The sequence below is a fragment of the Convolutriloba macropyga genome, chromosome 15 (assembly GCF_964194025.1).
Source record: "Convolutriloba macropyga chromosome 15, txConMacr16.3, whole genome shotgun sequence".
NCBI classification, from domain to species: Eukaryota; Metazoa; Xenacoelomorpha; order Acoela; family Convolutidae; genus Convolutriloba; species Convolutriloba macropyga.
In genome coordinates, this window is record NC_134482.1 from 38,080,431 (window position 1) to 38,102,072 (window position 21,642).

Sequence of the window (21,642 nt, forward strand, 5' to 3'; positions counted from 1 at the left end):
ATAATTGAGATAAGTTAGGAATGAATTTACCAAGGTAATGTACAGAACCTAAAAATGATCGGAGTTGTTTTAAATTTTTAGGTGCTGTTAGAGATGCGATTGCTGCTGTTTTTGACTCAAGTGGGGCTATTCCAGATTGACTGAATTTATGTCCTAACCATTCTATTTCGGTTTTTGCAAAATGACATTTAGGTAAGTTGATTCGTAGTTTATCCTCATCTAATTTTTTTAGGCACTGGTAAACAAGTTTTAAGTGGTCTTCTTTAGACCCACGGCTAACTACTATAATGTCATCTAGAAAGCAGTAAGTATTTTTTAGTCCGACTAAAGTATAGTCCATTACTTTTTGGAAAGCTGCTGGCATGTCAGTCAAACCGTAGAAACCTGTAATGAACCGATATGTTCCCGTTCTCTCACCGCTGATAATATTAAAGTTACAGTGTTTGGCCATTTCCGGATCTAATTTAAGTTGACTGTATGCGTACTTCAAATCCAGTGTGGAATAATATGCTGTTTCTTGTGATGCGGATGTGTTTAAATTTTGCTGAATTGTGTCAATCAAATTATCAATATTTGGCATTTGATATTTGTTTTTGTGAATAGACTTATTTAAAATTTTTGAATCTAGTGCTAATTTAACTGTTTTATCTTTTTTAACTGTAATAACTATAGGTGAGATGAAGTTTTTGTCGGAACAACTATTTAATTTAATAATGTGTTTTTCATCAAGTAATTTTTGGAGTTCTATGTTAACTAATGGTTGTAAATTAATAGGTACTCGTCTTCCTTTTTGATGAGTAGGTGTAAATTCATTATGAAATGTAGACTTTACTGAATGTTTTAGAGATTTACCGACACGGGTGATGAGTTCGGGAAAGTCAAAAGAAATTTGTCGCTTAATTGGGCATTGATTTTGATCAATGTTTGCCACTTGTTTTGATTGAATTACTGAGAAACCTAATTTTGGGAAAAGGTCTCGTCCAATGATTGGTCGGTGACCTTCTTCGACGACAGTTACATCAACATCTGAGGCTATCCAGTCGTTGCACTTTATTGATGTCTTGATTATACCTTTTATCTTGATTATGTCATTGGAGAAAGTTTTTAAGTCATGGATTTCGGGGGACTGTATCCAATAACTATCTTTGCATTCCAATACCACTTTGTCTGCTAGACTTTTGTTAACGATCGTACAAACACTGCCTGAATCCACCAATGCTTTGGTGCTTGTATTTCCAACTCGAATGTCCAAATTTACGGGTTCTACCTCGCGAGCGTCGGTATTGTATGAAATTGCCGCTACACAATTGTCATCGTAATCATCGTAGTCGGAATCGTAATTGGCATCGTATATGCTCTTTTGTTGTAGGAGTTTGCTAATATTGTTTACTTGTTCGGTCACTGATGTCGTGGTGCCGACTGTAGCCGCTTCCGAAATTGAGTCATCTACGTAATTTACTCGAGATCTGGGTTTGTTAGCTTGTTTTGTTTTGCGACAAACCTTAGCGAAATGGTTAGAGATTCCACAATTTTTACATATTTTCCCACGGGCGGGACAATTTTGTCTATGAGATGGAGTCCAACCATATCCACAATTCGGACAGATTGTCGGTTTTACGAATTGATTTGTAGATGGTCGCTTTCTATTCCACGGTCCTTGGATATTGTTTATCGAGTGAACTTCATTAGTTGAATTGTTGGTTGCGGTTCCAGAGATTTTAAGTTGTGTTTGTATGCCCATTTCGATACTGATCGCTATTTCGAGAGCTTTTTTAGGTTCTCGTGTTTCTTTTAGCAATTCTCTTTGAATTTCTCCATCTTGCATGTTAGCAATAAACACGTCCCGTATTATCGATTCCTCACGGCTTCCCAAATCACAATTTAGGGAAAGTTCTCGAAGGCACCCGTAGAACTTTTCCACTGGTTCGCCTTTCATTTGTTTTCGGGATAGAAATGTATATCTGTCAAATGTAATATTCCTTTGTTTGGTGAACACTTCATCAAGGCATTCCCATAGAACTTTCATGGTCACTCTGTCAATTTGGATACTTGGTTCTTGTGAACCAAAAATTCGTCTTCCTTCAACTCCCAGGCTGAGATACGTTAGGGATACTGCTTTACTGTCACAGTATTTCCAAGGCTTTTCCCCACATAGTATGCCCACAAGTTCTGCTTTCTGGCATCGGTTAAGCCATGAGTTTTTTAGCTGTTCATTCCTAGTACGTCTGTCTCTTTCGCTTTGAGCAGTGCTGTTTTGAACGTCCTCCTCGTAGATTGGTTCTGGGGGAAGGGTAACTTTTCCTGGGGGGTCCTCAAGAAGAGTATCGGTTGATATTCCTTCTTTAGCCATGATGGCTAACTTTAGCATGACCTGCCATCTGTCCCATTGCAATGGAGGCTCCAACGTCGGTTTTTCCCAAAAGGGCTCGATTCCCAAGAGTGCGCGTTCTTTTGTAGCTGACTGCGCCATGTGATAACCCTGACTATAGGGTACAATCGTGCTGCGAATCCACTCAGATTTAGATGTATGGATTCGAGGTACGAATCCAAGTTTCCAACGTCAATTGGATTGTTACTTTTAGAATTAACTACAATCGCGGTGCGAATGTAGACAATTTAAATGGTGGTGGATTTCTCCTTCAAATCCGCTAAGTTTTTATCTAGTGGAAAAGAGATTAGATTGTGAACGACTGAATTCAGTAAGAAGATTCAAAAGAATGAATAGTTGAGTAAAAGTGGGAGGTGTGAACAGTATGAAATAATGACTTTTTAGTCGGCGGTAATTTATAATTATGTGAACATTGACTTTTAGTTTTACAAGGACAAGTATAAATTAATTAAGTACAATTTACTAAATGGGAACTAAATTATGGTACAACCGTACCACAGTTTTAATAGCCCAGCTGAAAATATTCGATATCGAAATGTCATAACCGTTTTCCTGCAAGGTCCAACGACCCGCTTTTGTCTGCAACATCTAGGGTTTCAACAAGTTGAGGCTTGAAGAGCAAGCATTCGAGGATGTCCAAATAACTAAAAATATTTTTTAAACAAGATTGTTACGCGAACTTTGCTTCATAATTTGGCGAAGCTTTCAATTTTGCTCTATCGTTAGTCTTTATTGCGAACTGGGTACTCATTTTATGCGTTTTTAGTTACATTTGTTAGAGCTAAGTTTTCGTAGCTGGGTTAAAAAATGAACATAACCAACGAAGTGTTGCAGATAGCAGTTTACAGGGCTAAAATTTCCATCTTCTTAAAAAAATTTCCATCTTCTTGAGTTTTCGGATTGTATTGTTTTTCTAACAGCACAACCATATTTGGCTGAGAACAAAAAAATGAGCCTTAGAAAAGAAACACAAACATATTAATCTATACTTTTGTTTAACCCAGCGCCTTGACTGGAATTTAAGTCTATCCAGAGCTAACCCCGCAAATGATGAATTTCATGGTTGTAGAGCTGACCAAAATTTAATATGTATCTGAGGTACGAGGTTTTGATTCAACAAGGAATTGAGTAGCCCAAACAAGAAATAAGGCATCTTCCACCAGTGATCATTGTTTCCCTTACGGAAGTAAGTATTTGTATCCAACCAAAGAGATCCACCAATTGGTAAAAAATTGTTATGTGTGACAGCCCTCTGTTTCTTTGTTTTCCAATTAGCCCAGAATTCGACTAGACTGATGCTTATTTATATGCTTTCCTGGATTTGTAACCACAAGATTCGAGAATCATTCTCTGCTTGGAAAAGAGGTGTTGAGGTTTTCAGGTCCTAGTATATTGCCCGGAGTGAACGCTCAGAATAAATCAGTACTGAATCATGATATTTCAATTCTGTATTTTTAATCACGTTTAGGACAAAAATCGTCCCCTGTGAACAGTTGGTCGATTGTCAATAGCTAGTTTTGTTGATGAACTCTTGCTATGCTCAGACAAAAGCTGTTAAATTTTCTGGTAGGGCAACACCCACACGAGAATTTATATTATTGTAGTTCTGAGTACACTAGAATCATTCTTCGCAAAAAGACGAGCTGTAGAATTATAACCCATAGTCTATACCAAAGAATGTTGAAGAATGTTAGCAATGTCCAATTATTGCCTTAAATAAGATTTCTGATGTCTATAGCTTTGTCTACAGACCTGGACAGAAGGTCGTTAATTTTAAAACAGATTGGCAATAACTCATGCCCATTTATTTTTGCTTTTCTCCTGTCTTGATGCTAGAAAAGTACATCGCGAAATATCAGATGGTTTTACAAAGGGCTCCGATACTAACAGCAATAGACGTCAATTCGGAAGTCGAGGAGAACCCAACAAACTCGTCTCATAGTATTGCAAACCATTGGGTTCCAGTAATCGTCCTCAGTGTAGCACCGAAAAATCCAAATATTCAAATAAATCTGTCGTAAAATTACATTTCTTGAATGTGGAGATAGAGTGACTCCTTTCGATGTAAATTGGAGAGTTTGGTAAAACTTTTCAAATGAAGCAGATAAATTTCCGTAATCAAGGTCAGTGGATCGAGAAAATTAACAGAAGAAACCTTGTTCGCAGTTTCTTGTGAAATAGGGGAAAACAAGTACTCCAGGTCCCTCGTGATTTTTCCTAGTGATGAAAAAGGCCTCATGACGCTGACTAAAACACTGCTTCCTAGGTTGTTCATCTGTTAACTGTTAACATATAAACTGCTTTATTCAACTGTGAAAGAGAGTCGCTCAAATGCTTGCCGATCATTATAGCAATTAATTTGTAGAACTGTTTCCAACGGTAGTTTATGCCAACATAACGAGTATAGAATCTGAATATTTAGGGTGGAGGTTTTACCCTATTCACAATTCCACAATTGTTCCTAGAATCTATCTTAGAGAAAACTACTGGACTGGATAGTAACTTCACAAAACCTACTACTCTTAACTAGACTGAAGGGTTATACCAGACCCTCCGTTCAAGTCCTAAAGAAAGTATTTTCAGGCGCTATAGAACTGTAGTCAATTGCTAATAATAATGTTATTAAAATAGGTTGGTAATGCCTTTCTATGTTATATGATATTTTAGCTTCTAAGAAGTGCTTTACAAAATGAAATAAATTGGTGACTCTAAGATTGAGAATTATACCAGGTCCTCAATTCACTTTCTAATTAATCGATCAACCAATATACTTAAAACAAATAGTAGATGACGTGAAGAGCTCGTCGGTGTTCACTCCACAACCCAACCAGACGAGTATTAACCAACTTGATAGAACGTTAAGACATTGCCCATCAGGTACTTCAGGTTACTGCAGACCTTTTTAATTGTCTACTTGGTTCACCATTCCATACTACATGGGTTAACTTAACTTGCCAAGTCTTCTACGAGCAGGCAGGCCTACCCTCAGAGTGGCTTCACTATGCGGTCTCCTGGAAGGAGCCTGGCCGATTAATACTCTGAGAAATCAATCGTCTTGATGTTGTCCTGGACTCGGTGCTGTCCTCCAGTACGTTAACATAACTTAACCTAATTATTGATTGGTTGATCACTACTTTACTAGTCACCAAACTAATTTAAATCCAATAAATTGAAGCTAGATTGAGTATGATTTCAGATCCTTAGAGATGTATTGTGAAGTTACTGAAGTTGTACAAGTACGCTTTTGATTAACAGAAAACCGAAAGAAACGATTAAGTTTTACCCAGTCCTAATTATTACAAGACTATGGTTCCTTCAAAACAACTAGTTACAAATGCCTATGAGTGCCACGTATCAAAGTGTTTAACAAATATCTACTAGATACCAGTTTAAACTCTACTAATTTATAAGAAAAGGTCCAAAAAGAGAAAGTAGTTGAAAATTTGCTAAGTTAAATTAACGAAAAGTATAATTACCAGGGTATACTAGTTTCAACAATTATTACAAGTTCAGTACCACGACAGAGATCTGTTAACTCACTCCGAAATTTCGATTATCACGACAATATAACTATTTTCAGACTGATTTTGGTTACAAAAATTGGCTAAAATTGAGCCGTATATATACTGCTAATCTATGTTTGGTTATGATACTTTAGTCCTATTTTTACCAAATGTTCCGAATCTTTGTGAGAAAAATACCTTTTTAGGAAAACTTTTCAGAAGGTCATTCATGACTTTGATAACTTAGGCCCCTAATTTGGGTTTCTAATCCAATATTACGTGGGTGGGAATTTTGGTGTTCAATCCATGATATAATCTTTATCAGAATCAACATTTACTTATTCAACCATTCTCATCAGTTTAAATTTCTTTACCATTATTATCTTTGTACAGTTTCAAATTTAGAATTCGCTTTTGTGTTGGGAATAATTCAAGGTCAGTATTAATTTGGTTCTTTTCCGAAAAAAGCTTAAGTTTAACTTTCCATTCCTACATTCCACCCATCCGGACTAAACTATTCTCCTGAATAGTACAATAAAGTGAAATTAGAGTAAAAAGCACCATCACCATATTTTGGTACGACAGTCTTTTTTTCTTTTAATCAGCGCTTGTCTCCTCATTTCGCATTCTCTCAACTAACCTTAATCTCTCCTCAAACTGCATGTCAGTTCCGATATCTCGTTGATCATCATTGGGCAAATTATGAATATGTTTCGTAGTGTTCTTGGACTGGTAACACTTCTTCCCTGTCCAGACAGCCAGAAGGACAAAAGCAAGACACCATAAAGAGAAACCAAGCAGACCAGCCAGCTCTTTAAATGTATGCAGTGTTGACCCATGGCCAAAGGATTTGAAGTTGTTTTCGTCAGAAAGTTGTTGATGGATTTTGTCTACCATCTCACTGACTAATTCAGGCGTGACATCAAGCGTAGGGACATCCTTGAGTGCCGATCTGATTCTATGCAAGATCAAGTTCCGACTCTCTTCTGTAGGAGTGACCGCTGGAATGCTCGGGATGTCAAAAGCGGTATCCAGTAGTTCGGGAGTTGTGATTGTTGTTATTAGTCCACTGTGTTGAAGACAATATGCTGGATCGGGCAACATGACCAGTCCATTCTGCGGGTGAACCAGTTTTCCATTGCAGGGGGATGCACTAGGCAACTTTTACAGGCTGGTACACGGTTTGAAAATTTTCTGCCCCCACTGTACGTTATGTTATAAAGAAATTGTTGATCGTCTGCCGCGTTGAGGAGGTACATAGAGTTCCCAAGGTAGATTGCTGTCGGTAAAATTGGCAATTCGGTTACTTCTCGTGTGCAAGTCTTCAAAGCAGCCACCTCGTGATTGTATAGGAGTGAAGTCAAGCAGATTTGATCTCGCGCGCTCACTAACGCTACTGGCTTAGTGCAAAGTCTAAGCAATTGTGTCCCCCAACAAGACAGATATTCCTCACTCTTCATTTCGGCATAGCTTTCTTCTCGCCTTGATACGATCAAATAGTTCCTTTCTAATTTTAGAGTTGCGGCCGTTGTTGTGTTCTTGATTGGTTGCGGCAGAGGGATTGCTTTGTAGGCATCGTGGATTGGTTCACCACTGTACACTGGCACCTCCATTGTGAATAACAGTCCCTGTGGATTGGAAAAAACATTTCTCACTAAGGGCAGGCTGTAAAGTAAACTTGAGTGGTCGTATGGGATTGAACACTTTTTGTCTCCCAGCTTCAGAGTTGTAATTATTTTCCGTAAATCCTCGTAGGGTACTAGTGCGGTTGGCAGTGTTCCTTTGGATAACACTCCAATGCTTGTAATAAACATGTTTCTCTGTTCCGTCAATTATAGTGTTTGTACTTGCAACTCACTGTGCATAGCATTGAGAGTCCACGATACGTTGTTAATTGCACTTTGGGCGCGAAAGGCATACATAAAAACGTCAGACCTTCGATGATCACAGGCTTGGGCTTGTTGTATTTCTTCCATTGTTTTTTGAAGCATCTCCAGGTTTGTTTGCAGAATCTCAAAGTTATCCTTTGAATAGTTTAGCACTTTTCGTGTGTCTTCATGAAGCTTCAAACTACTGCTGGCCATGACCTGAATAGACTCTTTTCTTCGTTGTGCAGGTGAACCATTCTTGATTCCAAATAGTGCAACCGTCCTTCCAGTTGTTCCATCTTTCGCTTGGAGCTTTCACACAGACCAAAAATTGAGAGTAGCCTGCAGCCTGCTTTTTCCAGTAATGGTTCCAAAGTTATCGCCGTCGCAGCTCCCATTGCAAACAGCAGTGGTGATCGTCTCTGTCGCTGAAGAGTGATAGTCTGGTTTACAAACGATGCTACTTCTTTGACAAGCTTTGTCCTTTCTTTCTCTGATCTTTCGTATTCTGTCTGAATAGATGAGATTATTCCGTCAAAGTGGTGCTGTAATAGTGCGCTTATTTCTGGGCTGTTGCAAAACTGGGAGCTCTTCCATGTTTTCTGTTCCAATTGCTGAAGTTTTGAAGAGAATTTATAAATTGGTCGGAGATCCACGTTCAACAGCTTTGGAAGTGGGACTGCGATATCCACAGTCAGATATGAGTCAGCCAATGAAACTGGAGTTTGAGGTTGGAAGAGAACATGCGCAGTAGTTCGTGCACTCTCCGCTGTTTGCTGCCGTACCGCAAGTATTAATATAAATATCACAAAGTTGTACATCTAAACACTACTATGGTTAATTACTGCGCTAAACCTAGATAGCATTTTTTCTGTATTAGAAAGAGTGCTACATTCAACAAAAATTCCCCCAAAATCCCTGAAATGTATTCGAGCAAATTAGTTCCTTTCATAATACCGGTGTTACAGTAACTTGCAAGATAGTTTTTTTTTTCAATTTGTGGCTATTCAAATATGTTTTACGATTGCCCCCGTCCTTAATAGAAATTTCGGCTCATCTTTTGATCTTTACATTTTTTAGGCAATGCTATATAGAGAAACTTAATCAAGTTTCTTTTTTTTTTTTTAGAAAAGACATATATATATATATATATATATATATATATATATATATATGTATATATATATATATATATATATATATATATATATATATATATATATATATATATAAATATATATATTTTTTTTATTCGTCGTCGATTCCGAATCGTTTTGGGTATTTTACTGCGCATCTTTCTCGGGTTTTAGCGATGGAGTTTACTGTTTCGTCAGTTTTGGTTCCCAAAAGTTCTGCAAATGTTTTTGGTTTGCACATTTCCCTTTTGGCGCTTGCAGGTGTTGACTGTATTTCACTGAGGTCCCTCAAGACATTTTTTTGGCTTGTGTGGTCGTTGGGGCAGTGGTGTAGAGTCAATCTCTTTGGCTGGGGTTACAAAAGGAGTCTGGTTCTCTTGGGTTGTTGCTTGTTCCGGAGTGTTCGGTTCTGCTCCTATGTTAGTCTTAGTGGGCCTTTTAGTTGAATGTTCTCGCTCTGCAAAGAGATCGTAGAAAAAAATCTTCATCTTCGTCCATCCATTTGAAGGGACTCTCTTGTTTGGGTCGTTTTGATATAACTTCTGGAGTGAAAGTTTGATTGTTTACTTCAATGGGAACTTCCTGGTCATTTGTATTCTGGCGGCTGGGCCATTTCTCCTGATGTGATGATCTCGTTTCCATTCTGGGTAATTCGTCTTCCTCCTTCACAGGCTTCAATCGATTGTAGTGGACTATCTGCCATTTCTTTGCATTCGCATCCTTTGAAATTTTGTAATTGACCTCTGACGTCTTCTGAATGATGTTGTACGGTCCGTCCCATGGAAGGAAGAATTTTTTTGATTTCGCTTTGTGGGGTGCAAAAAGCCAGACTCTCTCTCCCGGCTTCAATTCCTCTCCAAAAACGTTTTTCTGACACATATCTTTCTGTCTTTCTTGCTTGTAACCAAGTGTCTCTCTAGCATTCATATGTGCTTCTCTGAATTGCTCGTTGAGCCATCTTGCGAATTCGTATTTGGCAATTTCGTGACCAGGTGCTTTCGGGAGTAGCAGGTCAATCGGTTATTTGCATTCTTGTCCAAACACAAGGGAGAATGGAGTCTGTCCTGTTGTTTTGTGTACGGTCGTATTATAGACAAAGTTGAGATAGGGAATCATTTGATCCCAGCTACTTGCAATTGTTTGCGCAATATTTGGAAATAACATCCGCAACAACTTGGTCGGAAAGAAGTTTGATCCTTGGTCGGTGTGCAGGCAATCAGGTGCTCCAAACGTCAAAACCCATTTCTCCACAATTGCTCTAGCAACATCTTCGGCCGTAGTTCTTTCTAAGGGAACGCAAACCACGTATTTTGTGAAATAGTCCGTCAACACGAGTATGTATTTTGCACCGCTTGTCTTCGCTCGGGTAACAGGACCTAGGATATCTGCTACCACTTTGCTGAGTCGGATCCCAACGTTGACGGTCTGGAGAGGGGCTATTCTTTTCTTTCCAGCGGTACTTCGTGCTTGACACAGGGTGCAGTTCTCACATTTTCGTTCAATGTCTTTTCTCATATTGGGCCACCAAAACCTCTGTCTTGCCCTGTCCAAGGTTTCTTGAAAAGCAAAATGGCCTCCACTGAGTTTTGAATCGTGAAGTTGTTCCAAAACTGTCTCTCTAAGTCCCTGAAGTACTACAAGTTGTTTTTGTGTTGTATTGCTTCCTTCTACATGCTACTCCCTGTACAGCACGCCATCAGTCAGTTCCATCTGGTCCCAAAGGCCCCACATCGCTACTGCATCTTCTCCTTGTGCTATTGCGTTTGCCTTCTTGATTTTTAAGTCTCTCAGCGGATTTTGGTCTGGATGTTTCTCAGCGTTTGCCCATTGCAAGATGAGACGTAAGCAGGGATCGTTTCTTTGAGCCAGTCTAAGTGAGTTTACGTCTTCTTGAAATTGGATACTCATTGGTTCGTTCGTGTCCTCTGCTGTAACTAAGTTAATTCTTCCGAGGGCGTCTTCCAAAGAGTTAGCTGATGGGCAACTTCCAAACATATCCAGTCTCTCAGCTTCAGTTAGCTCCGGTGTGATGCTGCACTGTCTTGACAGTCCATCTGCATTCCCGTGCTTGTCTCCTGGTCTATGTACTACTTGAAAATCAAACTCTTGCAGTCTTTGTAGCATCCTGAATATCATCCCGTCATTGTTTTGTCTAAATAACCACTGTAGCGATGCATGATCTGTTCTGAGCACAAATTGAGTTCACCAAATATAAGGCTTGAACCATTTCATCGCCTGAATGACTGCTAATGCTTCTCTTTTTGTTGTTGAGTAACGACATTCTGCTGGGGTCAAAACTCTGCTTGCGAAAGCCACTGGGTATTCTACTCCATCGACAATATTCGAGAGTACTGCCCCAAGACTGTTGTCAATGATGTTGTCAAGACTGTGTCCACAATAAAAGGAGAGTTGTAGTCCGGATGCTTGAGTACTGAGCTATCAATCAAAGCCGCTTTCAGTTTTTCGAACGCATTATGACATTCAGGGTTCCAAGTGAAACGGCTGTTCTTTTTTGTTATCTGGTGAAGAGGTTTCGCTATCCCAGCGAAGTCTTTGATGAACCGTCTGTAGTAACTGCAAAATCCAATAAAAGACCTCACTTCGGTAACGTTTTCTGGTCGTTTCCAGTCCCGTATTGCAACGAGTTTGTTTTCATCTGGTGCAATTCCCTCTGGGCTCAGTTTGTATCCCCGATAGGTTACGGATTCTTGAAAGAGGCGGCATTTCTTGGGTTTGAGTTTAAGATTGGCCTGGCGAAGAGCGTGAAAAACGAGGCGCATGTGTTTTTCGTGTTCCTCCACATTCCTACTAAACACCAGAACGTCGTCCAAGAAGATGAGGACGAACGAGAAGAGATATTCATTGAAGATGCTTGTCATAAGTCGCTGGAAGGTTCCCGGTGCATTGCAAAGTCCAAATGGAAGTCTGAGGTACTCATAGTGTCCACCATCGGGAGTGACGAACGCAGTTTTTGGTATAGCACTCTCAGCTAATGGGACCTGCCAATATCCAGAGGCTAGGTCGAGGCTTGAGAAAATCGTTGCTCCGTGAAGATGATCCAGTATCTGGTCAATTCGCGGAAGGGGAAAAGCGTCTTTCTTTGTTACTTCGTTTAGTCGTCTGAAGTCTGTGCACATTCGATTGCTCCCATCCTTTTTGGTAACGAGAACGATTGGTGTACTGTACGGGCTGTTTGATGGTCGGATAATGTTTCGTGCCAACATGTCCTCAATCTCCTTCTTAACCACAGTGATCTTTCCAGGTGCAAGTCTATGGGGTGCAAGCTTGATGGGCAGCGTATCACCTGTGTCAATTTCATGCTGAACCAAGTGTGTCTGTCCAAGTTCGTTGTCGTTCATTGCAAACACATCTCTGAACTCTCGTAGCAGTGTTCTTCTGTCGTCAGTTTGTTGGTTCCTGTCTGGAATTGCTAAAGAACAAATCTGTTCCAACTCTTCATCGCATGATAGGGTTAGGTTTGTTTCTGCAGTTGCCCTGTGCTGTGTTTCTTCCATTGTTTCAATTTGATCAAGACCAGATTCTACTTCCGTCTCACAAAGATGTACGTGCCTGGGGACTTCAGGTTTATAGGCAAATTGCAAATTTACAACATTGCTTTCTTTCTCCATCATGAGCTGCTTAGAATGGAAGTCGATTGATACTTTATTCTCCTCCAACACCTGGGTTCCAAGTATCAAAGGCACGTCTGTGTTTGGGGTCACCAGGAGATCGGCTTTTACTTTTACCCCGGTGTCGAACGTTATTTCGCCAGTATCATTGTAAGTATTTCGAAAGGATCATTGGTGGCCGAAAGAACTTGTTCTCGGAAAGGTCTGAGTTTGGAACGCTGTTCGTACTGTGAGTAAGCTTTTTCTGATAGAATGTTCACATTGCTCCCAGTATCCACTAACGCTTTGTGTTTATGTCCGTCAAGATCAACCATCACCTAGACTGTAGGTCCAAAGACTGCTTCGGCTTGATCTTTGTTGATACTGCTCACTTGTTCTGGGTTCGCTCTCTGTAAAATGCTTTTTACGATTGGTTGTCTATCGGTGTCCAAGTTTGCGGATATACCCGGTTGTATTGTTCCTTTCTGTGGGCACTGATTGGACAAGTGCCCAAACTCGCGGCAATTATAGCACTGCATCGCAGACGTTCTGGGTCGAAAGCCTTCCGGTCTTCCCGGACTTCTACTCTGAAATCTGGGTTGACTTGATTCGGATAGAAATCTTGTTTGGGTTTCAAGAATCTTCTCCATGATCTGTGTATGTCGCTCTTGCTGCTCCAGCACCTTATTAAAGCTTCTGGTCTGAAACTCGATCATTTGATTGAAACCCGATGACAGACTGGTGTTGAGTGCTCTAAAGTCAGCTGCTACTGACTCATCATGATCTTGTTCACCCTTTGTCCATCTCACATGTCCGTTTCTTCGTCCTCGCAGTCGACTGGATTCCGCTTTACTGATGGCGTCTAGAGCAATGGCCCGTTGTGTAGCTGCATTGAAGCTTCCCGGTTCTTCCTTCAGGAGTGTGTATCTGATTTCGCTGTCCAACAGTCCGTCTACAAAAGCATCTTTGTTAGCTTCCTGTCGTCCCGCAACATCAAGATGAGCATTGGCTGCCTCTCCTAACTTACGAACTCGCCTTGAGAACTCTTGGATTGACTCTGATTCCAATTGTTGAAGATTTTTGAATTCGGTGCGGGCACTCCTTGCGTTGGGAAAGTCGCCGATTCTGTTGTTAAGAGCGTTCAGAACTCTCGCTATGGTTGGGGCTGGTTGTCCTTGCACTTGTTGAAAGTAATGATTGGGGAGATTGTAATACTCATCTAACGCATAACTGTTCAAACACGTGGGCAGGACCTCGCGTTGTCTCTGGTCATCCCAATTATTGGCATTTGACATGGATTCGAAGTGTCGAACCCATCTTTCGAAACTTTCGAAGTCGCGGCTGGGGTATCGGAGGGGTGTGAGAAGGGGTGGTGCTACGACTATTTGCTGCTGATTGTTCGCCTGGTTCTGTTGTTGCTGTTGCTGGTTGTTTGGTGCGTTGTTCATTTTTGGTAATTGAAGTAATTTTCGATGCAAAACCAAATGACACAAAAAATATATAGATGAGTTTTACCTTTGGAACGTATTCCAAAGATCTAATTCATCGGTTCTCTAAAATTCTAAATTTTTGTTTTTTTTTCTTAAAAATGCAAAACCGCCTTCTAATCAGAAGAATCCCTCTGTGGTCGCCAATATAGAATCTGAATATTTAGGGTGGAGGTTTTACCCTATTCACAATTCCACAATTGTTCCTAGAATCTATCTTAGAGAAAACTACTGGACTGGATAGTAACTTCACAAAACCTACTACTCTTAACTATACTGAAGGGTTATACCAGGCCCTCCGTTCAAGTCCTGAAGAAAGTATTTTCAGGCGCTATAGAACTGTAGTCAATTGCTAATAATAATGTTATTACAATAGGTTGGTAATGCCTTTCTATGTTATATGATATTTTAGCTTCTAAGAAGTGCTTTACAAAATGAAATAAATTGGTGACTCTAAGATTGAGAATTATACCAGGTCCTCAATTCACTTTCTAATTAATCGATCAACCAATATACTTAAAACAAATAGTAGATGACGTGAAGAGCTCGTCGGTGTTCACTCCACAACCCAACCAGACGAGCATTAACCAATTTGATAGAACGTTAAGACATTGCCCATCAGGTACTTCAGGTTACTGCAGACCTTTTTAATTGTCTACTTGGTTCACCATTCCATACTACATGGGTTAACTTAACTTCCCAAGTCTTCTACGACCAGGCAGGCCTACCCTCAGAGTGGCTTCACTATGCGGTCTCCTGGAAGGAGCCTGGCCGATTAATACTCTGAGAAATCAATCGTCTTGATGTTGTCCTGGACTCGGTGCTGTCCTCCAGTACGTTAACATAACTTAACCTAATTATTGATTGGTTGATCACTACTTTACTAGTCACCAAACTAATTTAAATCCAATAAATTGAAGCTAGATTGAGTATGATTTCAGATCCTTAGAGATGTATTGTGAAGTTACTGAAGTTGTACAAGTACGCTTTTGATTAACAGAAAACCGAAAGAAACGATTAAGTTTTACCCAGTCCTAATTATTACAAGACTATGGTTCCTTCAAAACAACTAGTTACAAATGCCTATGAGTGCCACGTATCAAAGTGTTTAACAAATATCTACTAGATACCAGTTTAAACTCTACTAATTTATAAGAAAAGGTCCAAAAAGAGAAAGTAGTTGATAACTTGCTAAGTTAAATTAACGAAAAGTATAATTACCAGGGTATACTAGTTTCAACAATTATTACAAGTTCAGTACCACGACAGAGATCTGTTAACTCACTCCGAAATTTCGATTATCACGACAATATAACTATTTTCAGACTGATTTTGGTTACCAAAATTGGCTAAAATTGAGCCGTATATATACTGCTAATCTATGTTTGGTTATGATAGTTTAGTCCTATTTTTACCAAATGTTCCGAATCTTTGTGAGAAAAATACTTTTTTAGGAAAAGTTTTCAGAAGGTCATTCATGACTTTGATAACTTAGGCCCCTAATTTGGGTTTCTAATCCAATATTACGTGGGTGAGAATTTTGGTGTTCAATCCATGATATAATCTTTATCAGAATCAATATTTACTTATTCAACCATTCTCATCAGTTTAAATTTCTTTACAGGGACCTGAAAGGTTAACCAATTATTCTGCCACAAGGATTCATTTTCATGGCTAAAAGAGATTATGCTTTCACAATGCCCATAATAGTCCATTTTTGAGCGTTGCTAAGTAACTACGGCATCTGTTAAACCCAGGAAGTTGAACGGCAGCAAAAATTTTTTTCTTCCTTTTGCACGTTAGCTTGTCATTAGAGAGGAGTTATCCCATTGAAGAAATATGTATCTCCTATTCAACAGTTCGCTTTATAACCTCTTTATTCTCACAGACTCTAACGCCTTTTTTCACGGCAACTTTCCAGCGAGTTCCCGAGAAACCGGATAACTCCACTAAACAATTTCTGAAAAACCTAGTAGCTACCCAGTTTCAATACCTGAATTCCTGGTAACTGTGTCAGGACGTTACCATTAGTTACCAAAAAGTTCAATTCACAGTGAGAATCCCGGTAATTTTCCTGGTACGAAATTAGGGAAATTTACTGGGAATATGGCAACTGGGAATATGTGCACTGTGTTTTCATTCGGGTTCCTTCAAATGGGGCCGCGTATGTCAAAGATACTGTCATTTTTGTGTGCAAAAAACCGACAACAAAGAAACACAGGCATCATGAAAACGTGATGGAAGTAACTGACTTCCCAGAAACTATAGCAACAAAATTGCGCTTATCAAAACAAATTGAACTTTATTACTACCAACAACGTTCATAGCGATCATAATTTTGATCAAATCTCTTCCCCTCATAGCGAAATAACAATTTTCAAATTAATTTTAGAGTTGTTGGACCTACTTTTGACGTTTTGTCGACCAATTTTTGAAGTTTTACAAGCATATTTCAGTACTTTTGCCAGATTTTTTTTGACGTTCTGCCGGCCTGATTTTGACGATTTTCTGGTCAATTTCGTTGTCTCCATACCTAGTTTGTACGTTCTTTCGAATTATTGTTGACCAATTTTTGAAGTGATTAAGACCTATTGCGGCGTTTTGACCTGATATTTTCAAAGTTCTGCTTTCGTTATGTTTCTCCGACCCATTATACCTATTGTTCTACAGATTTGGAAAGCGTTCTCATGTGTTTCTTTGGAGCTCAATCGAAAACAGTTTTATAACTATCAACCAGAAAAAAGATTAAAGCCAAGAAATTATTTAATTTTAATTATTGAGTCAAGCTCATATACATCAATGTTGCTTATGATAAAGTTTTTCATTTGAAGATTTCGTTTTCTCTCCCTCCACCAATTTTCTCTGTTGCTCAGCAACCACCGGGTCCAGCTCTGGGGCATCGTTTCTCGTGACTTCTTCGCTCTGGTTCAGCTGCATCCGCTGCTCTTCTGTCTTCGGGTTGCTCATTTACTAAACAATAAACCCGACTCAACATAACCGACTTAAAATTAAACATAACCGACTAAACGTCGGAAAAATTGCTCTCGAACGACTCGTGGGAGCTCTAATCAATTGCAGCCTGCTTCAGTCGGGGGTGGGGGGGGGGGCTAAATGGGACTAAGAAGTTCAATAGTGGGCTTCAAATAACCACATTAGAGCTTAACATATACAACTTTTAAGATTTAAAGTGAAAAATGGCACCAGTTTCGGCGCACTTTTCTTTTGACTTTTAGTATTGAATTGCCGCCCATTGAGTTCAGCTGCTTGAAATTGTGATTGAGAGAGAATTTTAGATCACGCGAAACGCAAAAAGACAAGGGCGTAAAAGTCACTCGAAAAGTCAAAACGGTCAAGCAAAAAAATTTGCATAAAAAGACCAACACGTTTACAATAATTGCTATGAACTTCGTGCAAGAGCAATTAATAATCTCTCGAGTAAAGACTCACTCGGTAATGAAAAAAAAAGATAAACAGATTAAAAAAAGATAAAGATAGAACAAGTTTAGATAGAAATTTTGGTGGACGAAATTATCAGCAGGAATCTTGATTGTTATTTCCTTGTAGTTTGACCCATTTTTTCCCACAGAGGAAAATGTGGCTTTCCAATTATCCGGTTCTACTTCTTTTCACTCCACATTTCAGTTAACCCCGCATATCCTAACACCATATAATTTCATCAGTTATGAGTCGGCATTATAATCATGTTTATTCATGTCAAAGCTGATAACTAAATTCGGATTTATTCCGTTTGTGCCCCCCCCCCGTACGCTGTGCACACCCCAGTTACAGAGCACGTGTCATTACACAGTAAATCATCATGGAAAATATGGCGCATGTATCTGGGGGGCGCAAACAATATGCACCCACTAAGCTGCGGGGCACAAGCGGAAAAGATTCTTAAATCCCCTGTTCAGTTGTGATAGTTTCATATCAAGTAACACGGGTCGCTGAGGCACCGTAGAATGATTATGGTAGGTACTATTTTTAACAGTACCATTAATACAAGGGACTATAAAACCGGTAATGAAATGCTCGGGTTAAAAAATAGGGGTGAAAAAGCGGGAAACCGTAATTATCCTCACCAACCTACCTTAAAAAGCACTAAATTAATTCAATAAAAGTAAATGAACTGAACAACTTAATTACGGAAGAGGACTAGCCAATTTGAGAGGGAAAAATTAAGAAAAACAGATCAATGAGTCTTAACCCCTAATTAGATTCAGCTTCATTTACGTCATTTTAAGTCCGCTTTGGCAATGAGAACCAGCTGATTTGCTTAACATTCATAACTCTCATTCTGTTGTTTTGAATGATCACCTTCATTTGGTGAAGGGGGGGGTAAGCAGGCTTACTGTACCTTCGGCTTCTCGTTTCTCTTGGAGTTCCTCGGCATTTGACATCGACATCAGAGCTCCGACGAGAAAGAGAGTTGCGAGCAACATTGTTTGCTTCATGCTTTTGACAGGAGGTTCAACCAGAAAGAGATGGACAAGTACGATATTCTCAAAAACAAAAGTGGAAAAAACAATTAAAACAGCTCTATTTAAAGCAAAATCTAAGTCTTGATTCAAATAAAAGTTGTTTAGCAGACGAGCATGACAGCCGGTTGACTAAGTTTTATTTGGAAATTGAACGGAAAACCTCAAAATCCATGTTCAAATTTGATATTCGCTCTACGTATATGTATTTTTAGATACCCACAATTGTTTTAAGTGTAGAAAAACAGTGAATTGCTTCGTGGCTCACAATGGAAATAGTTTTACAGACACAATTACCTGGTTTGTTTATTTTTGGTTCCAGCGTTGTTCAGTTAGAAGTTTAAAACAAAATTCATCGCTCCAAAAATAACAATTTAAATGCTCAATTTTTTCATCAGTTGATTTCGTTCATAAAACATTGAAACTTCGCTATGAAAACGGTTTAACAAAATGCATTAGAACAACCAAATTACACCGTGAAATCAGTTGGCAACTTTTTAACACTAAATTTAAGAAATGTAATATAATTAATAAGGTCACTAACTCAACTAACTTCCTTCTACACTTTTTGGCTATCAAACCAATTCCAAACTAAAAACGGTTAGGAGACATTTCAACTTTATTGCTGTCAACAGGAGGTTTATTTACGGTCCCTTGAAAATATCAAATGTCGAATAAAAGAAAAAAGAATAAATTTGTTGCTGAATATTTGTAAATAGACAAGCAACGTGAACAAATAATGAGATCAGAGCGATCTTTTTTTTTCAATTTGCCCAACTTGTTTTTTCAAAAGGGTTTCTTTAGCAAGTTAAGAATTCCACTTCTAGTTTTCATTTCTAGTCATTCGATTTTAATTGAAAAAAATTGTTGCAAAAATATTGCTGGTGTAGACCATTGATTGACTTCAGAACTTAATTAAATCGTATATGTGTAGCTCGTAGATAATCAACGAGTGCCTCACAAAAATATCATCACAGTGATCGCCTTTTTCTAAATAGTATTACTTTTATTTTTTTTCTGCAATAATTAGATCGGTAGAAGCACTGAGTACGCACAACAACCATAAATCAAGCCACCATATTGAATTAATGGTGTCACATTTGAATTGTATTAAGAAATTAGTTGATTCCGAGGAACGTAAGGTATATCACATTGTTTACTTAATTTACTTTGCACAAGATTGATATGAGCTCGAAAGGAGAACTTATTAACTAATTTTACACCAAGATATTTACAGTAATGCTCAACTTGGATGTCAGTTTTGTTCAATTGGAAATTAAGATCGGCTGGGCCTTTTTTCAAGTTAAGTTGAACTGTTTTACTAACATTAAGCACAAATTTGTTACTCTGAAGCAAAAAAGTTTATGCTATCTAAATCCGACTTTACATTTTCAACAGAACGCCCAACTGCTTCTATGATAGTATCGTCAGCAAAAAGTAAAATTTTTACAACCTAGTAAAATTTTTACAACATTTTTACAGTCTAGGTGAAAGTAGTTTATATATATTTCAAAAAGATGGCCCAAAATCGTCGATCCTGGAGGAACACTGTCTTTGATTTCCCAACAACCAGACGAAGTACCATTAATTACAACTTGCTGCATTCTATTACTCATATAGAATTATAGGGGTTGTACACTAATCGGATCTCTAAAATCTCAGTTATTTGGGCCTCAAGTCTTATCCGATTCGTCGGCAACTACAACTGAAAAGAACTTATTAAACAGCAACGAATTGCTATTTAATAAGTTTATCACAACAATAAGGCTACCAATTCAACCCTCTGGTAACGAGGGAAGGAACTCTATGCTACGTGTTTTTGTCTATTCTGAAAAAATTCAGTAAAATCGCTTACCGAAAAGAAAAACATGGCAGACAGAGGTTGGTTGGAAGCCGATTCTGGTCCATTTTCACATTAGTCGCTCCTGCTTAGACCCCCTACCAGGTTGTGGGCCTAGACCCTATTTTCTGAGCTTAACCAATAAAGAGACAAGATAAGTAGAAACTGTGAAAGTGAGAATGGATTATAAGAGATGACCGAGTTCGAGAGTTTAAGACCAGTTGGTGTAATGTTTAGCAAAGAAGGTTTCTCTTGCTTAGACCGCTTTGTTATTCTCTCATTTGGGAGAAACTAATCCTTTTCAATTAACGCTTTTATTCCATCTGTGATCTAAGCAGGCGTAACAACTTTGAAAAAAGGCCAATACTGGATTCGAACCAGCATCTCTTACTTGCAAGCCCAGTGTGCTAACCATTACACCGACTAGTCTTAAGCGCCGGAACTTGGGTATCTCTTATAACACATTCTCGTGTTCTTTCTTACTCCTCAGGGCTTCATTTCTCTAGCTAAGTATACGTTGAACAAGTAGACCTTCTTCTCAAGCTTATCTTAAACACAATTTGCATTAGGTTGTTCTCTCTCATTATTTGTTCAATAGATCAAATAGATCAGGCGAACCAATCTAGCGAAAAATAAAACGCAACAGATCACATAATTGGAAAAAAAACTTTCGTGCCATTACAGGTCAATCAATCAATGTTGAGCTGCTTTAGTCTCTTACTTTCATCGCAGTTAGTCAAGACGCTTACATCATCTGCTAAATTAGTCACCCCAAAAATTGGATACAAAATTTTGGCTTTAAACCAGACAGTCAAATAAGGTTCCTTCGTGTAAATAAGGTCAGCATTCGTCAAATAAGGTTCCATATTACGTTAAAATTCAGCATAACGATTTGAGAACAAGACTTCTCGTTTACAAAAAAAGTTTAAAATGCGGTCTATCCGCAAAAGACAATTGATTAATCTCGTAACATGTTTTCGATAGTAGAAAAAAAATTTTGAACAAACACATTTATTTATAATCGGTGAGCTAATGTACATAATAAGTTACTTCTACGCTAGTATTTAAATACTTTAGAACCCAATAATTAGACTAAAAAATTTTATAAACTTTAAGTAGATTCAAATGTTTCAACTTGGTCACAGTGAGGTAGTTTTAAATTTTCCATTTCATCCAACAGTTGATTGTTTTTAAAGTATCTAGCTTTGTTCATATTGCTCTTTTTATACTCCGTTTCTTCCTCACACAAATAATGCAGATGATTTTTGTAAACAACTTCCACGTGATTTTCGAAGTCCTTCACATTGCCCTCAAAAATGTCAACAAAATTTTC

General features: G+C 38.6%; 1 protein-coding gene across 1 annotated transcript in view; it reads right to left on the bottom strand.

Moving 5' to 3' along the window:
• Window positions 1–21,396: 21,396 nt before the first annotated feature.
• Window positions 21,397–21,642, bottom strand: part of LOC142353937 (uncharacterized) — a 1,160-nt gene continuing 914 nt past the window's right edge. Inside the window, exon 1 of the mRNA XM_075406168.1 lies at window positions 21,397–21,642. This exon is cut by the window's right edge and continues 914 nt beyond it. Coding sequence (XP_075262283.1) covers window positions 21,421–21,642 — 222 coding nt within the window. The 3' untranslated portion in view covers window positions 21,397–21,420.